The sequence below is a fragment of the Carcharhinus amblyrhynchos genome, chromosome 1, assembly GCF_965287045.1.
Source record: "Carcharhinus amblyrhynchos chromosome 1, sCarAmb.v2.hapA, whole genome shotgun sequence".
Taxonomy (NCBI): Eukaryota; Metazoa; Chordata; class Chondrichthyes; order Carcharhiniformes; family Carcharhinidae; genus Carcharhinus; species Carcharhinus amblyrhynchos.
Genome location: NC_137324.1, coordinates 38184827 through 38211507, shown reverse-complemented (window position 1 = coordinate 38211507; position 26681 = coordinate 38184827). Strand labels below are relative to the sequence as shown.

At 42.9% G+C, this 26681-nt stretch overlaps 1 protein-coding gene across 1 annotated transcript in view; it reads right to left on the bottom strand.

The window, feature by feature from the left end:
- ca9 (carbonic anhydrase IX) overlaps nt 1-26681 on the bottom strand; it is a 91472-nt gene that overhangs the window by 64424 nt on the left and 367 nt on the right. The window contains exons 2-3 of the mRNA XM_080196864.1: nt 3371-3400; nt 1820-1987 (exon numbers count right to left, since the gene is read on the bottom strand). Of these exons, the coding sequence (XP_080052990.1) occupies nt 1820-1987; nt 3371-3400 (198 nt within the window). The remainder of the gene's footprint in view (nt 1-1819; nt 1988-3370; nt 3401-26681) is intronic.

The window sequence follows — 26681 nt, the reverse complement described above, 5'->3', positions numbered from 1 at the left end:
TTGTGAATCAGTTGGGGTTTTTACAATAAACCGCCATGGTTTCATGGCCATTTTTAAAGGCACAAAAACTCACTCATTAAATTTGAAATGGTTTTACAAATCTTATTTCCAATGCTAGATTTTTTGCCTCTGTTAGATAGGGAAAGTTTCATGGTGGTTTAATTCTATTCTTTATTGACTGATGGCGAGTTTTCAGAAATTATACATGGGGGAGGTAAGAAATTTTCCACTCCAGTTTTTGGTGGGAAGAAATGTGGAGGGGACAGAGAATCGAGCTGGAGATCCAAAATGGCTTTTATGCCGAAGGGATTTTCCCCACTTGATTGTTCCTGTCGCAGTCAATGGTATATCAGGGCTCCTGTCATGCATAATGACAGGAAGACTATTGTAATACATTTAAATATAATTAGTGGGTCTCCTTGCAGTAACATCCCCCCCACCCAGCAAAGTGACATCACGTCAGCACAGTTTACAACAGGTTTTTAAAACCAGGGAACTGGTGAACAGAACCCGCTGGGGTACACAGGTGAGTGCAGCCTCCAGGTGGGAGGGGGTCATATCTGGGCAGTAACCTGGTGCTGTAAAGCAGCACTGCTGGGGCAATCTGTAGGGAAATGCCAGGAGTTCCGTGTTCATGGAAGTGTCAACAGCCAAGGTTGCGGCCAAACAGACTCATTGAGAATCCTTTCCACCAGTGTGATATCGTGGGACCCGCCTACTTGATTTTTTGTCTTTTGATGTATTGAATTATAGTAAGGAATTATAGTTGGCATATACGTAAATGTGTCCCTTCCCAAAGTATGACACAGGAAGTGTCACACCCAAAACTTGCAGATTTATGGTGTTGCTTTCAAGTTAGAGGTCATATTGTTACAAAGGCAGCAATGATTGAAAGTGTGGGTGGAAGTCCAAATTTGCCTGCCACTGAACAAAGAACAAAATTACAGCACAGGAGAATGCCCTTTGGCCCTCCAAGCCTGCACTGACCACGCTGCCTGACAGAACTAAAACCCTCTACCCTTCCAGGAACCATATCCTCTATTCCTATCCTACTCATGTATTTGTCAGGAAGCCCCTTAAAAGTCATTATCGTATCAGCTTCCACTACGTCTCCCGACAACGAGTTTCAGGCACCCACCACCCTGTGTAAAATATTTGCCTTGTGCATCTCTTTTAAACCTTGCCCCTCAAACCTGTGCCCCCTAGTAATTGACTCTTCCACCTGGGAAAAAGCTTTAGACTATCCACTGTTATTATAATCTAGAGAAGCACAGATGGTGCGAAATCTGGATGGTCAGATCTGTGGAACCTTCCCAAGACACCATCAATGTTGCTTCAATCTGAAGCATGAGGAATATGATAGAATTTCACAAATATATTAACCTCACTATCTATATGCTTGATGACATTCCAGTGATGAGAGAGTTGTCCCATGATGAAAGGCTGAGTAGAATAAGCTTACATGCTCAGGAATTGAGAAGACTGAGTGATGGTGTTGGAATTTATAATACTTAGAGGGCTTGACTGGTGAGAGGTCGTTTCCCATGGCTGGAGAGTCCATGGTTAGTTGTCTCAGGATAGGGGATTGACCATTTAGGACTCAAAGGGTTTTGAATCTTTGGACTTCTGTATCCCAGAAAGTTGTTGATGCTCAGAGTGTATTCAAGACTGAGATAGACAAACTTATAGGACAATCTGTGGAGTTAGTTGATGATCCTATTCAATACTGGAGCATAAAAAATATGATATGGCCCCTTATTATGTTCCTATGATGAATGAAACAGATATGCCAAGAGATATATTGTTATTTCACACCTACCTGTGTGCCCATTATTAGATAATTCAAGTTGTTCTGTTTCTGGTATATTGTATCCTTCAGGAATGATTAAAGGAAGTTTGTTGTTGAATGTGGTTTTACTGGTGTCGATATTGATAGGAGACTGTGAATTCTCCTTACAAAGCTTATAGCCTTTGCTCCAGTCTTGATCTGAGGAAAATAAAGCATGAGACATCAAGCTAAACATAAATTATTGATACACATCCAGTACATCCAATGTTATTGTCAGGACTTTTGGTAGTTACATTGTAATTAATGGCCAGGATTTTGCCTTGTGTTTGCCATGGATGCAAAATCCAGTGAGGCCAAAACCAAGGATCCACCGGCAAAATCTTGGGCTGTGATTGATCCCCTGCCCCCATGCCACAGGTAGAGGTGCTCACACAGGAAGGATGGAAATCTCATTCAAACACATAATTAGACAGCTTCCCTGTTGTATCGCTCCCTCCACCCCCCACTGATGTCACACTGGTGATATTTACCACAGGTTTTTCGAAAATGACAACCAGATGAACGGAATCTGCCAGGGATGCTCCAAAGAGGGGGAGAGAAATATGCCCTGGCAGTACTCAGACACTGCCCCCTGACACCATAGTACTGTCCGCAGCATAGTCCCAGGCACCCTGACACTGCCCCCTGGAGAGCCGCAAGCAAGGGAGATCCCAACGTGTGTTTGGGGGAAGGGGGGTTAGGGGGAGGCACCGTGATGGAAAAAAAAATCAGGACTTTCTGGCCAGATTGTAACTAGGAGATTGGAGCAGCGATGGCCTAGTGGTATTATTGTTAGACTATTAATCCAGAAACTCAACTAATGATCTGGAGACCTGGGTTCAATTCCGGCCTCAGGTGACTGTGTGGAGTTTGCACTCTCTCTGTGTCTATGTGGTTTTCCTCCGGGTGCTCCAGTTTCCTACTACAATCCAAAGATGTGCAGATTAGGTGGATTGGCCATGCTAAATTGACCCCAAATGTTTGGGAGAAACAGTAGGGTAAATATGTGGGATCATGGGAATAGACCTGGGTGGGATTGTTATGGGTGCAGGCTTGATGGGTTGAATGACCCCCTTCTGCTCTGTAGGGATCTTATGATCCTCCAAAGTTTACACTAGCTGTCATTGACGAGAAAGAAGCACTGCCCCAACATCAATAGGTCAGACTGGCGATATGTCTGTTCGAGCACATTTCCTTTTTGAGACATCTCTTGTCCGTGACGGTAGACAATTTTTTTGAGACTGGCTTAGCATGACTGAGAATTTCCTCAGGTCACCATCATTGGTTACTAACTTTGGCCCAATTCATGTTCTCACAACTTTCTGCCAATCGGTCACTGAAGGCACTGGTGGCTGATTGAGAGACAAGCCCCAGCAGGAAACCCCACCCTGGCTCTTTATGGAGTAGCTGCTTGCAGCTTAGTCATGAGGACAGTACCAACTTGTGCCAAGCAAGCAGCTGTCGTCTACTAATTATTAACCTTTGATGTTACTGTTAAGATCAACAGCGAATCAGGTTGCATATTCAAACAACTGTTATTACCTTTGTAAGTCCAATGATCTGGCATGTCACCTTGCGGGAGAAAAAAAAATGGAAGAGTCAGTAGCTGTTGCTAAGAAATATAACAATGGTTTTAACAGTAGTTACAAACTAAAAACCTTTAAATATTTTGTGCTGAAAATGGGCAACAGTGCAAAGGGCCCCACAGTGAATCGCTCTGTTTATAAGACAAATATTAACTCTCCCAAACCCTTTTGTTATCTTTAGTTCCTTTGTGGTAAATGTCTGGGGTGTGAAACGCCCCACTACTGAGTATGTGTAATTGAGACGGATATTTACAATCCAGAAATTGAGCCTCTGTGGCAGAGAATCAGGAAATGGGGCAAATTGACAAACGAGTGTTTCTGCTCCTTTTACACTACACAGATTACACCACAGGCAAGCATTTCCATTCCATCTCCCCTCTGTGCTGTTATGGCACAGTAAGAAGTCTCACAACACCAGGTTAGAAGTCCAACAGGATTTTAACCTGGTGTTGTGAGACTTCTTACTGTGTTTACCCCAGTCCAATGCCGGCATCTCCGCATCATGATTGTTATAGCACCACATTCGGGATGTTTCTGGGGTCATCCAGAAGCTATGCAGTGAATTCTGCCACGAGAGACCCAATGTGCAGCTACTGAAAGCAGGCTTGGCTACCATGTGGATTTACACTGAAACATAAAATCCAAAAGACAAAGAATGATCAATCATGGAGACTGCTGTAAGGGGCAGACCTAACCCTGTACATCCCCAGAGCTGTAGGCTTCCAACCCGTTTGCTTGAATAAAAGCCATGCGAAAATGAGGGTCTGCTCTGCTGTATCTCTAGTGATACCATGGTACTGCAGGATTTTTGTCCAATAAAATTTACTGTACACTATTAAGTGAAAACACTGGAGCAACGTTAGGGAAATGTTTCCTTAAATATGCCACAAAGGTCCAAATATATATTTACTTCCTACTCGGATTCTGCATCAAAACTAAGAATTCTAAAATTGATGCGGAGGTAAATATACTTCTGATTTACGTTAATGGAGGAAAAGTCTCCAAGGGCTTTCACCAAGAAAATCAATCACATTGGGTCACCATGCTATGATTCCCTTCAACTTGCTTCTTTTGCCAGTATATTAAACAAATGTTAGCCTTTTATGACTGCCTTTCTTGGAGGTGTCAAAGATAACATTAAATGAGTCAAACAAAAACAGCCATTGAAAGTCCCATTGAAGGAATATCTAATCCACATATCTCCTCTTAATCTTGTCCAATTAAGCACACAGACAACATCGAGAAACATTTCAAAAGAAAGATAAAACTATTGTAAGCTCATCTGTCAATAAAACAATGCCAGTAAGTCAAATTGTAACTGTGGCCTGTATCAACAGAAGAAGGCAAACAGATTGATAGATATCGGTTTTGTCAGATCACTTCATTACATCCCAGGGTGGCACTGTGGTTAGCACTGCTGGGACCTGGGTTCGGGTCCCGGCCTCAGGTCTCTGTGTGGAGTTTGCACATCCTCCCTATGTCTGCGTGGGTTTCCTCCAAATGCTCTGGTTTCCTCCCTCAGTCCGAAAGATGTGCTGGTTAGATGCATTGGCCATATTAAATTCTCCCTTAATGTATCCAAAAAGGCACCGGAGTGTAGCAACTAGGGGAATTTCACAGTAACTTCATTGCAGTGTTAACTTAAGCCTATTTGTGGCACTAATAAATAAACTTTAAAACTTTGAATCAGTTCTGGTGAAGGGTTATCTAGGCTTGGAATGTTGGCTCTATTCCCTCTCCACAGATGCTGTCAGACCTGCTGAGATTTTCCAGCATTTTTCTGTTTTTGTTTCAGATTGCAACATCTGCAGTATTTTGTGTTGATCTCATTATGAATGCTTGGTTCAGCTCTGTCTCACTGGAAGACTCAGCCTAGTAGCTTGTGGATGCTATTCAAGCATTTCAAAGGTTCAGTAGATGTCAGGACATTAAATCAAAAGGGTAAATCAAACCACAGGGTCCCCTATATATATTTATAGAATGACTCACCTGATGAAGGAGCAGTGCTCTGAAATCTCATGCTACCAAATAAACCTGTTGGACTTGAACCTGGTGTTGAGACTTCTTACTGTGCCCACCCCAGTCCCATGCTGATATCTCTACTTTATAGAATGCAGAAGATGACTTTAGCTAATGGAGAAAGAACTCTAATGCATCTGAACTCTTACATAATTGTGGTCAATTTTAAGACAGGGCCTGATGATCAATTACGACACTGAAAACATACTCAATCAAAAACCAAATTCTAAGTGCCGAATTCCTGTAAAAACTGGAGTAAATCCCACCAGTGTTTTCAGAGGGACTTTCAAAATAAATCTCCCACACTCTGGGCACTGTACAGTGCCCTAGCATAAATCGTGATGAAAAGAGGAGGGCAATACCTATTCTCGCTGGAGACGCTGGCAGCATAGCTCTGAGCAGGCCACTGCGCCGTAGCCTGCATTGCCAGCCTCCTGATCGCTGGCCATCAGAACTACACCTTCCCCCCTGCAACACCTAGATCGTTGGCCTCCCAGACATGTCAGGACTAGCCCCGATCCCTCCCCCAGACCCCTCACCCCACCCCACGCCCCCCCCAACCCGATGGCCAACTCAATCAGCTGCTTCCCACCCTCTACTTGTGCAGAGTGACAACAGGACCCTCCAACCCCCACAGGTGATGCCCCCCCTTGGCACTGCCTGTGGCCATTGCCACTTTTCCCCAGACTGGTGGGGTGCACCCCTCCTTACCCCCAACCTCTTGAGGGGCCTCCAGCAGGGTTTTGCCACCAGCTCCCAGTTAGTGGGGAGATAGGAGTAAACCCCGATGGAATGAAAGACTCCTGGGGTGGGGTGGAAAGAGGCCAGTGGCCCAGCCCCATTAATGATCTTAAAATTCTAATTTAAATATTTTCCGGTGCAGAGCTGATAATGCCCGTATTCCAGTGGCCGAAGATGCATGAAAACCATGGTACCTAGCGGGTAGTCCATTATGCGGCCTGTGCTTATGTCTCCTGGCTTGCTGCACTACTAGAGAGAGAGAATCATTCCCCATTACATTACAGCAGTTGAAGTTGGTAAAAGCCAAATAATTAAAGTCCAAAGAAGTGTGGTTTAGGTTGATTAGCTGTGCTAAATTGCCACTTAGTGTCCTGGGATGTGTAGATTAGAGGGATTAGTGGTGTAGAAATGTCAGATTGTGGGGATTGGGCCTGGGGTGGGATTGTGGTTGGTGCAGACTTGATGGGCCAAATGGTCTCCTTCTGCATTGTAGAGCTTCTATAAAAACTTAGAATTTCCCTGTCAAAAAAGGCTAATGCTTTGGGGACAAGCATCTGGCAGTATTGAAAGCTAGCCTCAGTAAAGATGACCATGAAACTACAGTTATTGTAAAAACCCATCTGGTTCACTAATGTCCTTTAGAGAAGGAACTCATCCATGTTCAACTGATCTGGCCTAACTGTGACTTCAGACCCACAGTGATGTGGTTGATTCTTTAACTGCACATTAATTGCCTTATAAGCCACTCAGTTTAAGGCCAATAAAGGGCGGGCAACAATGCTGGCCTTGCCAACAACACCCATATCCCATGAAAGAATTAAGAAAGGTTTGGTCTGCATCGAAAAGAGGATGTACTTACCTTGGAGATGGTGGAGTGAAGATTCACTAGACTGGTTCCCAGGATGACAGGGTTGGCCTATCATGAGAGATTGATTAAATTGGGCCGATACTCTCTGCAGTTGAGAGGAATAAGAGGCGAGGACTGAAGGGGTTTGAGAGAAACAACATTGAGAAGTTGCTTCTCCTGGCTAGGGAATCTAGAACAAGGGATTGAAGTCGCAGGATAAGAAACTGATCATTTTGGACTGAGTTGAAGAGAAATTGATTGACTCAAGAATTGTGAATCTTTGGAATTCTCTACCCCAGAATATTGTGGATGTTCCATTGCAGACTGCATTTAAAGCTATATATGCTAAATTTTCGTCTGTTAGGGGAAAGAAAGATATGGGAAGCAGGCAGGAAAGTAGGGTTAATATAGAAACTCAGTCATGACCATATGGAATGGAATAGCAATCTCGAGGGGGCAGAGTGTCTATTGGTGCTCTGATATATTGGAAACGTCCCTTATCAATGTGTGATTCCCTCAACTCAAACTTCCCCACTCAATGTTGTTTGTCTAGGGCAGTTTCTTTTGCTCAACTACCTGGAATATTCTGAGATCATGAAAAGATAAAATTTAATTGCAAGTATTTGTAATATATGTTTACAACCATTTTCATTTTTAAAGGGCTTGAGTTCTTTGATCGCCACAGGGAAACAGACTAGCACAGCAATGTTGTGACTTTTTGTTCTCAGGCTAGGGAATGAGATCCCTTGCCTAAGAAAACACCTAAAAAAACCGCTGTGAATGAACAGTGTACATCTGGTCAGCAGAGAATCAGGGCAGAACATTGAGCCATCTGCAGCAAAGACGCTTGCAACACACAACGTGGGAACATTACCACCTAGGATTGACAAAGACATCACTATGTTAACTATTATTGCAGTGGTTCCTTCACAGCTCCAATAGTCAGCATGCTCAATTTCAGCACCTTCTAAACTAAGTATCTTATCATGGCTGACTTTCCCAAGAACTGGATGTAGGATTGGACAGTATCAGAGAAAGTGCAAATATTACAAAGTGTCACAGACAGAAAAAAGGAGGGAGGAAAGAATGAGGGAAGATAGTAGAGTGGACAGCAGGAAAATGATCATCTCTGCATTGTTGGATATATTCTTCTTTAGGATTAGAAATGTCAAAAAATGTTAGGAAATTTGCAGCAGTTACACCCTGGTTAATTCCAAATGAAATTTTTTTTTTATTCATACTTGGCTCAGTCCAGGTTGACTTTATTGTTCAACACCAGTTTCTCCGGAAAGTTTCAGATTAAGGAGCTTGATGACATTCTTGAGGGAAGGAAAGCATTTTAGGTTTTTACAATAATCCATCATCTGCATGGTAACTGTAATAGTTGGCTGCTTTAAGGTCATGTGGCCCGATCACCCAATGAGAAATGAGTGGAGGGGTCTTCGTACACAGAATGCAGGCTTTTGCTGTCAGTGTAGACCCCAGAGCTGGAAGTGCTAGCATTGTCAAAGTACTCTGTATATTGTTATCTGCTTGTAAACAAATACTTAATTCTTTATATTAACTGGTGATTGCCAATCCTTCCAGATACTACAGTCACTTTTACTGATTTTTTGGGATATTTCCAGATTTGTTGCAACTGAACTTAAATTCTCAAACTGCCATGCTGGAACTGAAGCCAATAGTCCCTGGGTTATTCATATCCCAACGTGCAGTTTGAAATTAAAAGTATAGGCATACAGAACCTCGGCCAGAGTTTTCCATCTGGAAAAGTGAAAGGCTCATTTCCTGTGCAAACAATCTGATGTAATGTCGTCAACACGCCGGTTTTCCTTCATATGGTAGTGGGAAAGGTGCTGAAATTGGCAGCCTGTTCGCCACATTAAAAGAAATCAACAGGTAATTGAACTGGTTGACAAGCCAATCGACGGGGATATTATGCTGCTCATACAGTATTGCAGTTGGCCTTTCTCAAAGTTGGTTGGTTCATGACTGATTTTTCTAACAGGGCTGGCGGGGGTGGGGGGAGGGAAATGTGCACCAAGTAACACCCTCCCCATCAAATCCAGCCTATAGAAACCAATGAAACACACTTGCTTCATTTACCCTGTGCTTACTTTGAAGCTTAGACTCTATTTTGGTTTGTGCTCCAAATCAGATGCCAGGATAAACCTCTCATGGTAGAGACCACAGAATATGTGGAATGCATGTGACCACATATTCACAAAAATGTGTTGTTGAAGATTAAATTTGGTCATGTTCTTTAACTCTGATCTGAAAAATAATGCCACATGTCAGATAGAATGTGCTGCCTGGATTACAGAGCATCAAAGCATTCTCATGGCATCGTGAAATCATGAGCAAAATTATAAGCACTTTATCAGCATGATTTCCGAAAAATTATCTGATTGCACTGGTAACTTGGGAGAAGTAATTCATACAAACTTTGTATGAATTTTATAACATTTTCCCTCACGCCATATTGGGGTGAGGAGTTCAGTGTATCTTATACAATTTTACATTCATAAATTTGAGCAGACGGAAAATGCAGAGTTCCGCACTGGGAGCACAAATCCATCAACTAGACCCACAGGCTTTTATTGTGAGAACCAAAGGGGGAAAAAATGATTGACCTCTGATTTATTACTGTCACATGTATTAACATACAGTGAAAAGTATTGTGCGCTATTCAGATAAAGCATACCATTCATAGAGAAGGAAATGAGAGAGTGCAGAATGTAGTGTTGCAGTCATAGCTAGGGTGTAGAGAAAGATCGACTTAATACAAGGTAGGTCCATTCAAAAGCCTGACAGCAGCAGCCCAGAAGCTGTTCTTGTGCCAGTTGGTATGTGACCTCAGACCTTTGTATCTTTTTCCTGAGGATGAAGGTGCAAGAGAGAATGTCTGGGGTGTGCGGGGTCCTTAATTATGCTGGCTGCTTTTCCGAGGCAGCAGGAAAATGTCGACAGACTGCTTGGTACACCCCCGTTCTCTCCCTCTTCTCTCTCTACCCGCACCCCCCCCAAACACAATATATTCCTGCTTCTAATAGGGAAAAAAATTACAAAGTTATGCTTTAACATCTGCACAGACATTACTCTCCAGGATCCTCTGGCTTTGTCTATGATGTTACGAACAAGAATGAAAGATTTGGCTATCCAGACAAAACCCCATTCACTCTCAGCAGCATGGGAAAATCCCAGCCGTGAATAAGAATGGAAGATTTCAGCCAACCTTGTTCACTTCATGGAATTATAGATACAACATCACAGTAGGAGACCATTCATCCCATGAGAAGTGGGCAGCACGGTAGCACAATGGTTAGCACTGCTGCTTCACAGCTCCAGGGACCTGGGTTCGATTCCCAGCTCGGGTCACTGTCTGTGTGGAGTTTGCACATTCTCCTCGTGTCTGCGTGGGTTTCCTCTAGATGCTCCAGTTTCCTCCCACAGTCCAAAGATGTGCAGGTTAGGTTGATTGGCCATGCTAAAATTACTCCTTAGTGTACTAGGATGCTTAGGTCAGAGGGATTAGCGGGTAAAACGCGTAGGGATATAGGGGTAGGGCTTGGGTGGGATTGTGGTTGGTGCAGACTTGATGGGCTGAAGGGCCTCGTTCTGCACTGTAGTGTTCTATGATTCTATGATTGCTGCTTCACAGCGCCAGGGACCTGGGTTTGATTCTTGGTTTGGGTCACTGTCTGTTCTCCATGTCTGCGTCCGGGTGATCTGGTTTCCTCCCACAATCTGAAAGACACGCTGGTTAGGTGCATTGGCCCGAACAGGCACCGCAGTGTGACAACTAGGGGAATTTCACAGTAACTTCATTGCAGTGTTAATGTAAGCCTACTTGTGATTAATAGATAAACTTCAAAGGATGTAGAAGTTAGATCTTCACTTTCTTTGCATTCTTTTACCAATATCCTTTGATAGTTTGTTAAACAATACATCAGCCAGAACTCCCCAGCCACTGCTGCCAATGGAAATGGAGAATTTGGTGCCAAATCGTCATTCTTGCAGTGGGACTGAAGAAACCCAGCTGCATCATCTGAGTACAGACTTTAAAGTCAGAGAATTGTCCCTGCCTTAGTTACTTCTGATGAAATGTTATGAGATTGAAGTTTTTTTTTGCCAGCTGTACAAAACCGCTCGCACTGTATTGCCATTTCCTTGTGTTGCATTTTCCATGCACTACACAATCTGCAGCATGGAACGTGGCATGCTGCTAGCTGACTGGGACCTTACAGTTCCAGGCTTCCCCCACGACCGCTGCCACCTAGAAGGAAAGGGCAGCAGACACATGGAAAAACCACCACGTGAATATCCCCTCTCAGCCATTCAACACCCTGACTTAGAAATATTGAGTTTGTGTCTTTATATGCCCTGTTTGTGGACTGAAATCCCACTCACCTGATGAAGGAGCAGCGCTCTGAATGCCAGATCACCCGATTTTGCTACCAAATAAACCTGTTGGACTTTAACCTGTTGACAAACTTCTTACTTAGAAATATACCACCATTCATTCACTTGTGTTTGGGTCAAAATCTTAGAAGTTCCTATCTAACAGCACTGTGGGTGTACCTACATCACAAGTACTGCAATGGTACAAGAAGGCAGCTCATCACCACTGTCGCAAGGGTAATTAGGATGGGCAATAAATGCTGGCCCAGTCAGCGATACACGCAGTGCATGATTGAAAAGTAAAAGTAATTTATATATATGAGCCAGTGCAAACAATGAGGAGTAGAGCTGATTCTGTTCTTATCCCAACTCTATTCATGCACATATTTTCTCCTGGATAGACCAGGCTGAAGCTTCAGGTTATTATACCACACGTTGTGTAAAATGACTGTTCCTCACCCCTTGTATCTCTTGCCTCAAATTTTAAATCCCCTGGTAATTGTATTGCCAGCTAAACGTAATATAGGCTGGAATCATCTGCACCCACAGGAGGTGAGGAAGGAGGTGAGTGGGCCTGAAAATTTAGAGGGTTAGTGTTGGGACTGTTACTCGACAACTTCACAGGAAGCATGTTCAGCTTGGCACTGTCAACATTCCTACCCCATCTCCCCCCACTTCGGAGCCTCTTCCCATCTCTGCTGCAATATTTCCAACTCCAGTCATGCAATGTGCATGCCTGGTAAGACTGTGCAGGTTACATGTCAGCCAGAGGGGTGCATAATCTAAGGTCCCTAATCTGTGCACGAATAAGGGTAGGGGTATGGGATGGAGGGTGGCTCCTGACAGCTGCCCACCCCATACCCTCCCCCCAGCCCCCAATGTGAACCTCACACCCAATAGCACTTTGGGTGACTGCTTGATCCTAGGTTGTTCCGGCAGCAGCCTCTGCTTCTTGGTGGTAATGCTGCTTTGTCCATCATCTGAGTACAGTCTTTGCTTTTCTATCATTTCAGTTTCTTGGAATGCACAGAACACCCACTCCTTCAGGATCACCCAGCATTCTATCAATCTTTTAATTCATTTTAATCTGGCTAATTCCCCTCTTTCCCTTTGAAGTGAGCCCCCTTCCAATCTTGAAGTGTGAAATCTTACTTGTTTCTTGTTTTGGTGTGCCACCAGAGAGTTTAAAATATTGCAAAGCTATTTAGGAGATTAACTCAAATCACAGTACGGAGGACATTGGCCCTGAAGTAGATTATGATCAGTTATACCTCAGGCAGTTTGACCCGAGTGCGAGTAGCAGAGGGAGTGGCTCACTATCTGATGAGTGAACAGGGATTCAGCTGATTAATAAGCATTTTAATTTTCATTTCCCCACATGCTGCTTGTTTGTTCTACAACTTCTTCCACAAGCAGATTTCAGAGTTCCAGTCACTCAGTATCCTTTTTAGGGAACAAATAGTTTCTGTCTCTTGAATCAGTAAAGACCATAAGACATAGGTGCAAAATTAGGCCTCTCAGCCCATCAAGTCTGCTCAGCCAATGGTGGCTGGTATTTTTCTTATCCCCATTCTCCTGCCTTTTCCCCATAACCCCTGATCCCCTTATCAATCAAGAACATATCTGTGTCTTAAAGAGAGTCAATGAGCTGGCCTCCATAACCTTGAGACAATGAGTTCCACAGATTCACCACCCTCTGGCTGAGAAAATTCCTCCTCATCTCTGCATTAAAGCATCATCCCTTTACCTGAGTTTGTGCCTTCTTATTGCTCAGGCATTGACACTTGGATGTGCAAATCTCCATGGATATACGTGGACACCATTATCAGACTATTGCAAAGATCACCTATGTTGTTTTTCTATGTTGATTATTGGTTCCCTTTTAGCACAAAGTGATTGAAGTTTAAAAAATTACTTAAAGCTATTTTCAGAAAATGGAATTATTAACGGTCCACAGAACAGTACAGTAACTGCAGACCACTTTGTTCAGAGTCATGTTTTGCACAACCTTAAAATAACAAAGGTCTAACAAAGGTGTAAGAATATTAGCAGGCAAAAGCTTTGCTAATACAGATGTAGCTGAATGTGAAACACATTAAGGAAACTCTGAAGAAACGTGCTTCTGGGTACAGTTTTTTTGGACCTCTGAATCTAATATCTGACTGGGGATTTCTTAACTGACAACACTGGCCGCATGCCCACCAGCAGCGTGCAAGGTTGAGTAGAACATTAATGAACCTTCTCTCAACTAATGGAACCAAACAATTTCATACCAATGTGTTTCATGTTGTAATTGTAATTTTGCAAAGCTACATAGCGGCTTTACTTCCAAGAAAAACCTATTCATCTTTAACCACAAACTAACATTGGATTCAATTCAAAAAAATAAAACAGCTAGATTTTCATGGATCTATCCTAGCTTAGAGGCATCAGCCCTGGATTGGGGGACAGGGAGTTGACACTCGGCATAAGTCAGAAAATGGTGGATTGAAGTCCCGCTCCTGAAGTGTATAATCGAGAGCAGTACTGAGAGAATACTGCACTATTGGAGATTCTGGCAGGAATGGTAATCATTGCTACACTGCCTCCAGAAGTACTTTCATTGGTTTCCCACCACTGCTGGCCAAGTTGCTTTCATTGCTGTGAAGACATCTCTGGTAAAGGAGAAGGGAACACCTTGTGGAGCTGTTCCATTGCATTTTTTAATAAATTGTCTGCTACCTTAAGAAACCCATCCCTAAAGCATTGAGAAAATTCCCCCGCCCCACACCTGGGCTGACAAGTGGATGTTTTTAATTTTATTTATTGTTGTCACATTATTAGTATAGTGTGAAAAATATCGTTTCTTGCATGCTATATAGACAAAGCATAATGTTCATAGAGAAGAAAAGAGATTGCAGAATGTAATGGTACAGTCATAGCTAGGGTGTAGAGAAAGATCAACTTAACGCGAGGTAGGCCCATTCAGAAGTCTGATGGCAGCAGGGAAGAAGCCGTTCTTGAGTTGGTTAGTATGTGTTCTCAGACCTTTATCTTTTTCCTCGATGGAAGAGAGTATGTCTGGGGTGCATGAGGTGCTTAATTATGCTGGCTGCTTTGCCAAGGCAGTGGCAAGTGTAGACAGAGTCAACGGATGGGAGGCTGGTTGAATGATTGACTGCTTCATTTGTGACCCTTTGAAATTTCTTGCAGTCTTAGGCAGTGCAAGAGCCATACCAAACTGTCTTCTGGTTGTCTGTAAAAGTTGGAGAGAGTCACAGCAGACATGCCAAATTTCCTTAGTCTTCTGAGAAAGTAGAGGTGTTGATGAGCTTTTTTAACTATAGTGTTGGCATGGAGGGGAAAAATGAGGACAGGCTGGTGATCTGGACATGTAAAAACTTGAAGCTGTCAACCCTTCCTACTTCGTCTCCATTGATGTAGACAGGGATGTAAGAGATTCCACGCCATTATTTGAAGGACACCCAAGTTGCCTGGTTAACATTTATTCCTCAAATCAGCAACTAAAACAGATTATCTGATCATTTATATTATTACTGTTTATTGGACATTGCTTGGTGCAACTGTTAATTGCCCTGCATTGCAACAGGGCCTACTCTTCAAAAGTAAATCATTGATGTGGATGTATTTTATGATGTCGAGGCCATGAGAAGTGCAAAGTAAATGCATGTTCTTTCTTTCAAGTTTTGATGTGCTCTACTTTTAATTCACATATTAGATTCTTGATGTTGACAATGATTGGAGATCATGTCACAAGTGAACAGTTACCTGTTAACCTTTGTGTACTGCACATTTATTCTGCTTTATTGCTATTATATCGAATTACATGGTAATTTGGCTCATGCTGAATACCACAAAATTCAAAATGATCTATTTCGACAATTACAACTGTGAAGATAGTGTATTTATTCCAAATTTTAGGATTACTCAATAATGAGGTGTACCAAACTATTTTCCACATCTGTATAGTTTTATCTATAAAGTAGTACCTGGATCTTTGTAGATCAATGTATTGCAATATTTAGCAACATTGGGGAGACACTGTGGTTAGCACTGCCGCCTCACAGAACCAGGGACCCAGGTTCAATTCCTGGCTTGGGTCACTGTCTATGTTGAGTTTGCATGTTCTCCTCGTGTCTGTGTGGGTTTCCTCTGGGTTCTCCTGTTTTCTCCCACACTCCAATGACAGTCTGGTTAAGTGCATTGGCCATGCTAAATTCTCCCTCAGTGTAACCCAAACAGGTGCTGGCGACTTGGAGATTTTTCACAGCAACTTCGTTGCAGTGTTAGTTTAAGCCTACTTGTGATTAATAAATAAACAAACTTTAAACTTTAAGAAATAAGTGCAGGAGTAGGCCATTTGGCCCCTCAAGCTTGCTCAGCCACTCAATAATATCTTAGCTGATCTGATGTGGCCTTAACTCCACATTCCTGCCTGTTCCTATAACCCTTGACTCCCTTACTCAAAATATATTAGACCATCCAAGCTCCAGTCTGTTGGGGAAGAAAATTCCAAACTTAACCACCTCCACATTAGAACAACTGAATCCCTCCAGTGCAGGAGGCCATTTACTCAGAGTCTGCACTGAATCCCATACAAGCCATTCCATTACTCCTTTACCACAACCTTGCATATTTACCATGGCTAATCCACCTAACCTACACACCTTTGGACTGTGGAAGGGAACCAGAGCATCCGGAGAAAGCCCATGCAAACACAGGGAGAATATGCAAACTCCACTCTGACAGTCACCTGGGGCTGGAATTGAACCCAGGTCTCTGGCACTGAGGCAGCAGTTCTAACCAAAGTGCCACCCCAAGAGAAGAAATACCTCCTCATTCATGGGAGAACCTAATTCTGAAGTTGTGCTCGAGTTCTAGATTCCCCCAGGAGTGAAACATCTTCTCGGTATCCAGCTTGCCAGTCCCCTCAGAATCCTATACGCTTAGTAAGACCAAACCATTCTTTTAAACTCTATTACGTGGGCCCACCTTTCTCATAAAATACTCTTCATCCCAAGAATCAGCTTCGCCAACATAGGAAGCAAATACTCTTCATCTTCCATTGTGCCATTTCAAGCTTGAGAGACAGAGAGTGAGAGAGAACTTCCACCTCTCATTGCTATTTACAAACTATTAAAGGCCTTGGCTGCTGGACAATTATAGTCAATGGGAAGCCTCTTAGCCTACAGCTGCAGTGGTGGCGGTGTTGACATGGAGTTTAAAATTGATCCTGGACACTTCCTCTCCAACACCACACCCCCATCGCTGGGAAGCCAGATCTAGGCAGCTGCTGGGCTCCATTTGCTATGCCCCCCACCCACTGAGGGAAGAATTCCATTTCTCCCATTATAACGATTTCTAGTCACCCTGCCCCTTCTCCTTCTAACAACCCTCAGCTTGAAAGCAGCCTTCTGCTGCTTCTACTAATCTGTGGCAGCAAACGCCACGTTCTCACGGCTTTCTGTAGTCACCCATGAAGCTATATAATGAATACACAGGATAAATGGGAGAGCAACCTATGTTGGTCAGTTCCATCTGTTATAGTGAAGAGGTCAAGTGACATTATTATTACCTGGGATCGGCTGGATGCACACGGCTGGAGCAAAACAGGAAGGTTTATTGTTTTTGTTGCAGTCGACATGTTTCAACTGATTGATGCCTGAAAATCTTAAGTATGCTCTTTACACAATGATTTTAATTATATTGATGAACAAAAGCAACTGTAGAATACCAAGTAAACGAAGCAGCAAACGGTGGCAGTGGTTAGCGCTGATCTTAACCGCGCCCGGGATCTGGGTTACAGCGTGAGGAGTTTGCAACTTTTCCCTGTGCCTGTGTGGATTTCCTCCGGGAGCTCCGGTTTCCTCCCACACTCCAAAAAGATGTGCTAGTTAGGTGCTTTGGCCATGCTAAATTCTCCCTCAGTGTAACCTGAACAGATGCTGGAGTGTAGTGCCTAGGGGATTTTCACTGTAACTTCATTGCAGTGTGAATGTCAGCTGACTTGTGACTAATAAATAAACCTTTACTATACAAAATGTTTCATAAGTAACAAAATCCAAGTGGTACAAAGTTTTCCTCTTCCACATATTAATCTTAATGGAGCTATTAAAGAAATGCAGAGTAACTTAATACTGTGTTTTACCAATACTTGCAGAAACATTTTTTTTGGTATTTATTTTTCTTCTCTTCCCTCTTTCTTGCCCTTTTGCATCATTCCCCGGTTATAAAGACAGAAAAACTTTCCTGTTTGTGCAGCTGCACTGTCACATCCTGTATCAGGTTTGACTGAATCTCAGATCCAATGCTTCACACACCATTTGCCCTGCCTGTCTCAAGCCTAATTATCACCAGGCAATGTTATGATTCTGCATCTGCGTCAGAAATTTAAAGGCTCAACCATTACTGGCAGGGTTACTGGCATGTGGATTAGGCTTTTCTCCTGATCAGCTGCTGAGGCTCTAAGCTCTGGAATTCCTTCCCTACTCCTTTACATTCTACTGCTCTCTCAGCGCCTTCGAGAAAAGTAACTTTCAGATGCAGTACTGAACCACAAGTGTACAGTTGATAGACAGATGTTGCGATGGGACTCAAGTCATTCTAGAATAAAATATTCTTGTGACTAACAATAGAACAACCTCATTGGAATTTGTACCAGGTTTACCCTTGCCTATTTCACATCTTCTCACATCCAGCTTGCTGCAAGGGTTCTGTCATTCTCTCAATGTCTCAGCCTGATAGTACAATCTTCCATTTCTTCACTTTTCGCAGAAGATGGTGACTTTGTTGAACTTGCTGTCCCATAGCCAGGTGGAGTCTGAATCATTAAAATGATTTCAAGCAGGAAATAGGTACATTTCTGATTATAAAATGGGTCACATGGATATGGATTTGAGACCAGGAGATCAGCCATGATCTGATTGAATGGTGGACCAGACTCAAAGGGCTGAATTGCCTACTTTGGCTCCTAATTCCTCTGCTCTTAATATGTCTTCCTTTTTCTCAGCCTAGGATTATTCCCACGGTGGTTGAACTTGACTCAGTCTGTTCCATTTCCCGCACTTCTGCTCTCACCCATCCCCCAGTCCTGGGCCTGAATAGGATATTGCTTGTCTGCACCTTCCTGTGCAAACAGAGGGGATGCCACATCTTCTCTTTCATCTCCTCCATTCTCACTGTTCAAAGTCTCAGGCATTCCTACCAACACCATCAAAGTTATTCGCACCTCTTTCTACTTATTACAGTGTATTCGCTGCTTATTCTCTTGTCTGCCCTACATTGGGGAAAATCAAAGACAGACTGGGTAACTGCTTTGAGGAATATCTTCATTTATACTTCAAACAAGACTAAGCTTCTGGTGGTCTGTCATTTTAATTCTTCACTCCACTTCCTATACTGCTGTAATGAAGCTCCACATAAGCTAAAGGAACAATACCTTTGCCAGCAATTTTGGGTCCGTAGCTAGAATCTACACCAGCAGGATGGAAAATTTGACAGACCAACCAAAGGTCTATTGACTTTATTTGAGTATTTCCAATTATGTGGTGGATGGAACTGGAAAATACCAGCCCTCATCTTTCAAATAGGCATTTTACAGCCTTCTTTAAGTTCAACAATTTTAGGTCAGGATCTCTGTCCACTCTCTTTTAATGCCAGTTGTTGGTGGTGACTCAGCTTTTCCCATTCACACATCCACAAAACAATTGTTCCCTTACTTGTCCCAATGCCATCTCTTTGATACATCAACTCCTTTGTCACTTAATCTCTCCTCGATCCCTTCCACCCGATCAGAGATCATATTGCTTCTTCTTCCCTCCTCTCGCTATTACATCTAACTCTTTCTTTCACCATAGACACTGCCAGACCTGCTAAGCCCGTGCAGCATTTTCTGTTTTTATATTTCCCTTAGGAATTGTTGAGCGGATGCATTGATTGCTAAAACCTTGTCTCTTATTTGTTCTAATTTAAGTCAATGACAAAGCACAATTTTAACTATGGGATGGGTGAGGCTGGCAAAGGGCAGAAGCAGGCAGAAAACTCCCATTCTAATGTCTGAGAGAGGTTTTATCACCCTGGTGTCATCTTCATGCTCAAGGTCAGCTTCTCTCTCATCACTATTGGAAGGGGCAGCAGGCCAGGAAACGAGAGTGTAACGTTGGACAGAATTCCACCACCGAGTCATAGTTAATAGCACTCCTGAGGTTGCTCAGAATGCCTGAACTTCCTCCTTGGGCAACCTCCAGCCAGCTTTGGCTCATCCATGCCTTTGCTTATTAGATTAGCTCCTGGTTCCGCAATGGCCCAATTTAAAAAATCATCTTATCTTCAAATCCTTCCCATCTAGGGAATATCCTCCCACTCTAAAACCTTTTTAAAATATTCCAGCTCTGGAATTCTATCCCAAAGCCTCTCCACCTCTAAATGTCTCATTCCACATTGAATATGTTCTTTAAAGGTTACCTGTTTAATCAAGCTGTTGAATATCTGTAGTGGGTCGGATCTCAAAACAATAATGAGAGAGTATAGGAATGAGATACAGAACGTGGTGAACTGGTGCAGCAACAATAATCTCTCCCTCAATGTCAACAAAATGAAGGACATTGAACATGCCCCGGCTACATCAATGGGGATGAAATAGAAGTGGTCGGGAGCTTCAGGTCTTTAGGTGTCCAGATCATCAACTTGTCCAGGTCTCTCCATGCTGACACCATGGTTATGAAAGCTCCCCAATGCCTCTTTCTCAGAAGGCTAAGGGAATTTGGCATGTCAGCCACGACTCTCACCAATATCTACAGATGCAGCATAGAAAGCATTCTTGGTATGGATTGTGCTCTGCCCAGGACCGCAAGAAACTACAAAGCTTGTGAATATAACCCAATACATCACACAAACCAGCCTCAGTGTTGTTTGACTCACTTCCCACTGCCTTGGCAAGGCAGCCAGCATAATTAAGGACCCCACGCATCCAGACATATTTGCTTCCACTTTCTTCTGTCAGGAAAAAGATACAAAAGTCTGAGGCTATGTATCAACCAACTCAAGCACAGCTTTTTCCCTGCTGTCAGACTTTTGAATGGACTTACCTTGCATTAAGTTGATCTTTCTCTACACCCTAGCTATGACTGGAACACTATATTCTGCACTCTGTCATTTCCTTCTCTATGAATGCAATGCTTTGTCTCTATCATGCACAAGAAACTTTTCACTGTATACTCATACATGTGACAATAATAAATCAAACATTATGTGGCTCAGTGAAAAGATTTGCTCTATAACACTCCTGGAGGTATGTTGGATGAGACAGGAAGGCAAATACAGATGTATATCCATGTCAACCAGGCTGCTCTATAAAATTATCATTTTTATCTTAAAATTGGCCAAGGCTTTACCCTGATTAGCCATTGCTCTGAACCACTGCTAACTTTGCATTAGCTTTTTAATGATTTGAAACTCTTTGGTAGATTTTAAGATCTTCCTTAACTTTCAGAAAACTAGCTGAGCCCTCAACTTTAAGATCTTTCTTAAAATTGCTAACCTTCAGAAAGCCAGCAGACCCCTCGTTATCTTTGAAGAGTTGCTATTGTCCTCTGACTGCTGGCTAAATAAGTTCCAAAGAAATATACCAACCCTTTTTGGTTACCAAGTCAGAGCTTCAGCCACCAGCCATGATGGTTTGAATTCTCTCAAAAGTTTACCAATTGCCGATTTTACCTGAAAATTGGAGTATATCACACTTTTTTTTAAGTGGAAGTAGAAGTTCAGGGAAAAATCTCCCACACTCTGACCCGCAGAGGTCAATAAAATGAATAGCATTAAAATTCAGTGGCCAGGGCCTATCCTCACCCAGGAGGCTGGCAACATAGTGCTGAGTAGAGCACATGCACTGATCTGTTAGTGTTGAAATCGGTGCATGTGTGGTGGCCCCGCACTGCCAGCCTCCCAATTGCTGGCCAGCTCCACAATGCTGGGCCTCCATCCTCCTCCCCTCGCACCCCCCCCACCCTAACAATTCCCAGGCCAGCTCTGAACACCCCCCCTCCTGGTCCATCCCAATCTCCAGCCCCCTCCGACCCGATTCCCCAGTCCCACTCCCCCTCAGCCTGCCCCAAACGCTGGCCTCCCTCCTATCTCCTCACCGGTCCTGTCTGCAGAGTAGCAGTGGAACCACCCATCCCTACACATTGCCCCACCCAATGGGATGTGCCAAAATGCCAATGCCCAGGGGGCAGTTCCCCCAACTCCCCAAATTGCCTACTCTCCATTCCAGTGATGTCAGAATGCCAGCTCTGAATGTGAGAAGCTCTTGTAAACCTTGCTGGAGTAAATACTCCTGACGACGGGGGGAAGAGGATGTGCAGCGAAAGATAGTCAAGAGCCCAAAGGTTTTAGCCCCAAGCCCGCAAATGACTTGTTTAATGGTCTTTGTGCCTCCTCGCCAATTTCCAGTGTGGAGCTGACGCTGCCGAGAGATGCTAGCCGGGTGCAAACAGTCAGCTGAGGTGAGAATCTCCCGACCCACCGCACTAAAAAAAAATTAGCACAGTGGGATGGGCGAATATCAGCTGATATGTCTGCCTCAGCTGGAAGCTGTTTGTTCTTCAAACCTCCAATGTGGTGTTAATGGCCCAACCATAACCTGCTCCAAAACACAATGGGTTTCAACCATGGTTCTCGTTAGTCAACCCGAAATCACCCTGTCACATGACCAGAGACTTGAGCTATCTGAATTCCTTCACATTTATAAGCTGTTGGATCTTACTGTCAGTTACTGCTTGACCTCCAAGGAGAAACAGTACTCCAAGCGAGCAGCTACCATTTTCCTTTCAAACAGGTAGCAACAGAAAGAACTCTGTCACTCACCTAGACGGTGAGCTACTGAAACATTGGAACTGGTGTCTTCAAGATTAATTCAACCGTACGTGCCTTTTCCTATCATGGAAGTCCTCACTTCTGGAGCACCATGCAGAGGCCAACCACCCTCTGAAGAAATACGCCATTGGACTTTTGATTTTGAAATCCAGACTTGTGCAATTTTTAATCGTGGTCTCACCCAGAACCACCCTTTCTCCTTATCTCTCTTTTTATTATATGAGTGCAACCTGCGTTTCTTTGTGTGAGAAACAAACCAATCCTTTTATTTGATCCTATTTTGAGTTTGCTGAGAGAGTTGTTCATAGAGAATTGGAACACTCCAAGTTTTGGCTTGGGGGAAATCAAAAATACCTTTCAGTTTAATCGATGGATAGACAGGGGAGAAATCAGGGCTGTTTAAATTAATCTCCTTCCTGTCTGTTAAATATACATCATTGCTTAGTTGTATTAGTCTTGAAAAATAAGATAGTATGGCTATTTCAATAATTATTCTTTTACAATTTGTGCTCTGCTCAATTGAAATGTGACATTAGTAAGGAGGTGGAAAATCCACTTGCCATTAATTTCCAACATAGTGGTTCTGAAGAAGTCATATTAGACTCCATCGATGCTGCCAAATCTGCTGAGATTTTCTAGCGCTTTGAATATGGGGTGAGTGGAGCTTCTGTTCCTACTAATAAATCCTACATTCCCAAGGTGGAATTTCTTGTGCCTTGCCCTGTTTCCTACCTAGTGGGCTGGACTCCAGAAACATTCAGCACCCAGGTTTGTCAAGGGGCTTCCCCTTGGTTTGAGAATCTGGCAAGACCTGGACTGGCACTTTCTTCAACCTTGTTCCTGTTGCACTGGTAGGTGCTCAGAGTGGCACCACAATGTTTAAATTAATCCCCTTACTCTGATTCCAGATATTTTGACTGGATAAGGAGGAGAAGTTTATTGTGCTCAGTCTATTTACACCCAATGCTGTAGTGGGACCTTTGGTGCGATTCTAAGAAGAGCTTGGGAAAGCTCTTAGCAATCTGCTTGGCCAGTTTCTGGCAAATATCATCTCCCTCCACATCTGTCATACAGCAACTTCAAACAATGTGTCCAAACAATGTGTCAACCAGACTTGGAACTATGTCACTGTTCCTGGGTCAACATCCAAGAGCTGCCTCCCTAAAAGCACTGTGAATGTACCAGACCGCACAGACTGCAGTGGCTCAAGAAGGGAGCTTACCACCAAATTCTCTAGCACAATTAGGGATGGGCAATAAATGCTAGCCTTGCAGCGCCACTCCCACAACAGAAATAAAAGAAACTGGTTTCTCAATTTTTTGGCAGATGCTTATCCAGTTCTGCTAAATTTGCTGATAAATCAATCTGTACTGTCCCTCTTGGCAGCCTCCTGTATACACTCACCATACTCTGCAACTAATATAATTTTACTCTTTGCTATGCACTTTTCAATAATCATAGAAGTTACTCTGTACCAAATGTACAATGGGATATCTTAGTTCTAAGGAGTTCTTTTAAATGTAAAGGTATTGGCCCTGTGACTGTTGAGGAAAGTCAATTGATAGTTTTAAAAAACTGTTGGAAAGATATAAGTAAGTTTTAAGTATTGAAAGGCATGTACTTGTGAAAAAGTTTGTGCATTCGTTAATAGAAGATATATATGGAGAATAATTCCTGTAATGAAAGGAATCACTGCTGTGCTGACCCCTAGTATTTCTAGCAGCAGGATTTATCAGCAATTATCTTATGGGCGGGAATGTTTCAGGGACCCAGGTTTTATTCCCAGCTTGAGTCACTGTGCAGAGTTTGGACATTCTCCCAGCGTCTGCATGGGTTTCCTCTGGGTGCTCTGGCTTCTTCACACATGCTGGTTAGGTGCATTGGCCATGCTAAATTCCCCCACAGTGTACCTGAAGAGGCACAGGAGTGTGGCGATTAGGGCATTTTCAGAGTGACTTCATTGCAATATTAATGTAAGCCTATTTGTAACACTAATAAAATCAGTTTTAATAACTTGATCACCAACATCATCAGTTGAGCCTTTATGACTGTCCTCCATACAAAGAACAGTACAGCGTACTTACAGACCCTTCAAGTTTGCGCTGATCATGTTGTCCTATCTAAACCAACCACTTATATCCCTCTATTCATGTGTTAATCCAGATAAGTCTTAAATGTCGCTAACGGATCTGCCTCAACCACCTCACTTGGCAGGCATTCCAGGCCCCCACCACCCTTTGTGTAAAAAACTTACCCCGCATATCTCCACCGAATCTTTCCTCCCTTATCTTGAACTTGACCCCCTTGTAATTGCCATTCCTGCCCTGGGAAAAAGCTTCCAACTGGTCACCCTACTCAATTTTAGAAACTTCTATCACGCTGCCCCTCAGCCTCCGTCCTTCCAGGAAGAAAAATTCCAGTTTATTCAATGTCTCCTCATAGCTAATACCCTCCATACTAGGCAATATCCTGGTAAACATTTTCTGCACTCTCTCTAAAGCATCCACATCCTTCTGGTAGTGTGATGACTGGAATTGAACACCGTATTCCAAATATGGCCTAACCAGTGTTTTATATAACTAACACAGTTTGCTAATTTTTGTATTCAATGCCCCGTCCGATGAAGGCAACATGCCATATGCTTTCCTCACCATCCTTTCCACCTGTGCTGCCACTTTTAAGGATCTGTACTCCCAGGTCTCTGTGTGTCAATGCTCCTGATTGTTCTACCATTTATTTTATAGCTCTCGCCTGAATTAGATCTACCAAAATGCATCACCTCTCATTTGTCCAGATTAATTTGAAAATTCTTTGGATTAAGGAAGATCTTAAAATCTAACAATGTTTGGTGGGGTGTGTGATTGCACATCATTCCCGGATAGTTTCCATCGCTACTCACCCGCCCCCATAGCACACTCTCCCCTTCCCCATTCACTGCCACCACCATTGTAACATAACTGAGACCAAGAGAGGTGTGTTGGACCCTTCTGCACATTTGAAAAGTCAGTGCAGTGAAGTATTTATCGCTTTAATAACATTTTTGACTTTCCAATTCAGGTAGCCCACTCAGGGGACAATGGCAGGAGCCACAGCAAGGTTAGAGGGAAACAAGTGAACTGTTAAAAAAAAAGTAACTTGTGGAAATGTAAATGTAGAAACCTCGAGCCAGGAGGAGCTGGTGTAATCCCCTCGGTTCTGCAAGGTTTCCTGGGCCTCCGCCCCTTCATAGTATCGTAGAAACATTGGAACGCATCAGCTGCCAACTGTCCTCCCCAGCACTCTCTTTCTCTCAAGAACCAATTCCACAGCATTCTTGGGCTCCCATACAATTTTTTCCTCCTGTCAGCCTCATCACACAGACACTCCTCACAGTTTTGTGTAGGAAACTGCCCTGCATTATCCAAATGGGATCAGAGGTAATATGGTCCAGACCTCTCAATAAGCTCCCCATTAGGTCCTGCGCCAGGTCTCTGCTGTCTCCACAGTTAAAATTCAACTACTCTACATTAACATGCCAGCATTCAACTATCAATGGAAGATAAGAGAAGGACAAGTGAGGAGGGCGATGTGAAAAAGAACATGACGAGTCCTCCATGATTTGGGTTACCATTCTATCAGGTTTCAAAACAGCTCAAGAGTTTAAGATTTGCTGAGGACATACAACATTAAAAAAAACTAGATTTTCCAAGAAATTCAGTGAATACTTTTAAGTTGCCAGGATCTTACTCCATCAATCTGGGGTTTTGAATTGGAGAGAGATCCAAGTAAGGAAAGGAAAACATCATAAGAGAAAGAGAGAGGGAGAGAAAGAAGGTGTAATGCAAAGAAAGCATTGCCAGAGAAAAGCATTAAGGAAGGAAGGGAAGGTATGCTATGTGTAGTGTCACACAATATATACATAATTTGATTTATATATTTACCTCAAGACATCTCAACTGCTTCACAGCCAATTGATTACATTGGAGTGCAGTCATTGTTGTGGCCATTGACAAAAAGTGATTATGGGGAACACCAGCACATATTGCATATGGTTGGAAACAAATAATAATGGCAAATATTAGCAAAGAAAAGATCATTTGTACATGACTAAACACATTTGCACTCATTGGCTCAATTTACATTCTAGAGCTTGATACTTGAATCTGAACAAACTGGAATGATAAAGTGTGGAAAAAAAGATCCTGTCAGACTGTTTTATACTCTTTGGATGTCAGACAGCCTTTGAATACAGCATTCAGCAGGATAGCTTGGTAACTGAGTACTTTAAACCCCTAGTTAAAGTTTACTGAAAAATCCCAAAATATAATTGAAAAAGCATTTAAATGTCATTAAATTTTCACTTTTCATTTGAAAGGATATTGACATTGTAAGCAAAAAAACTAATTAC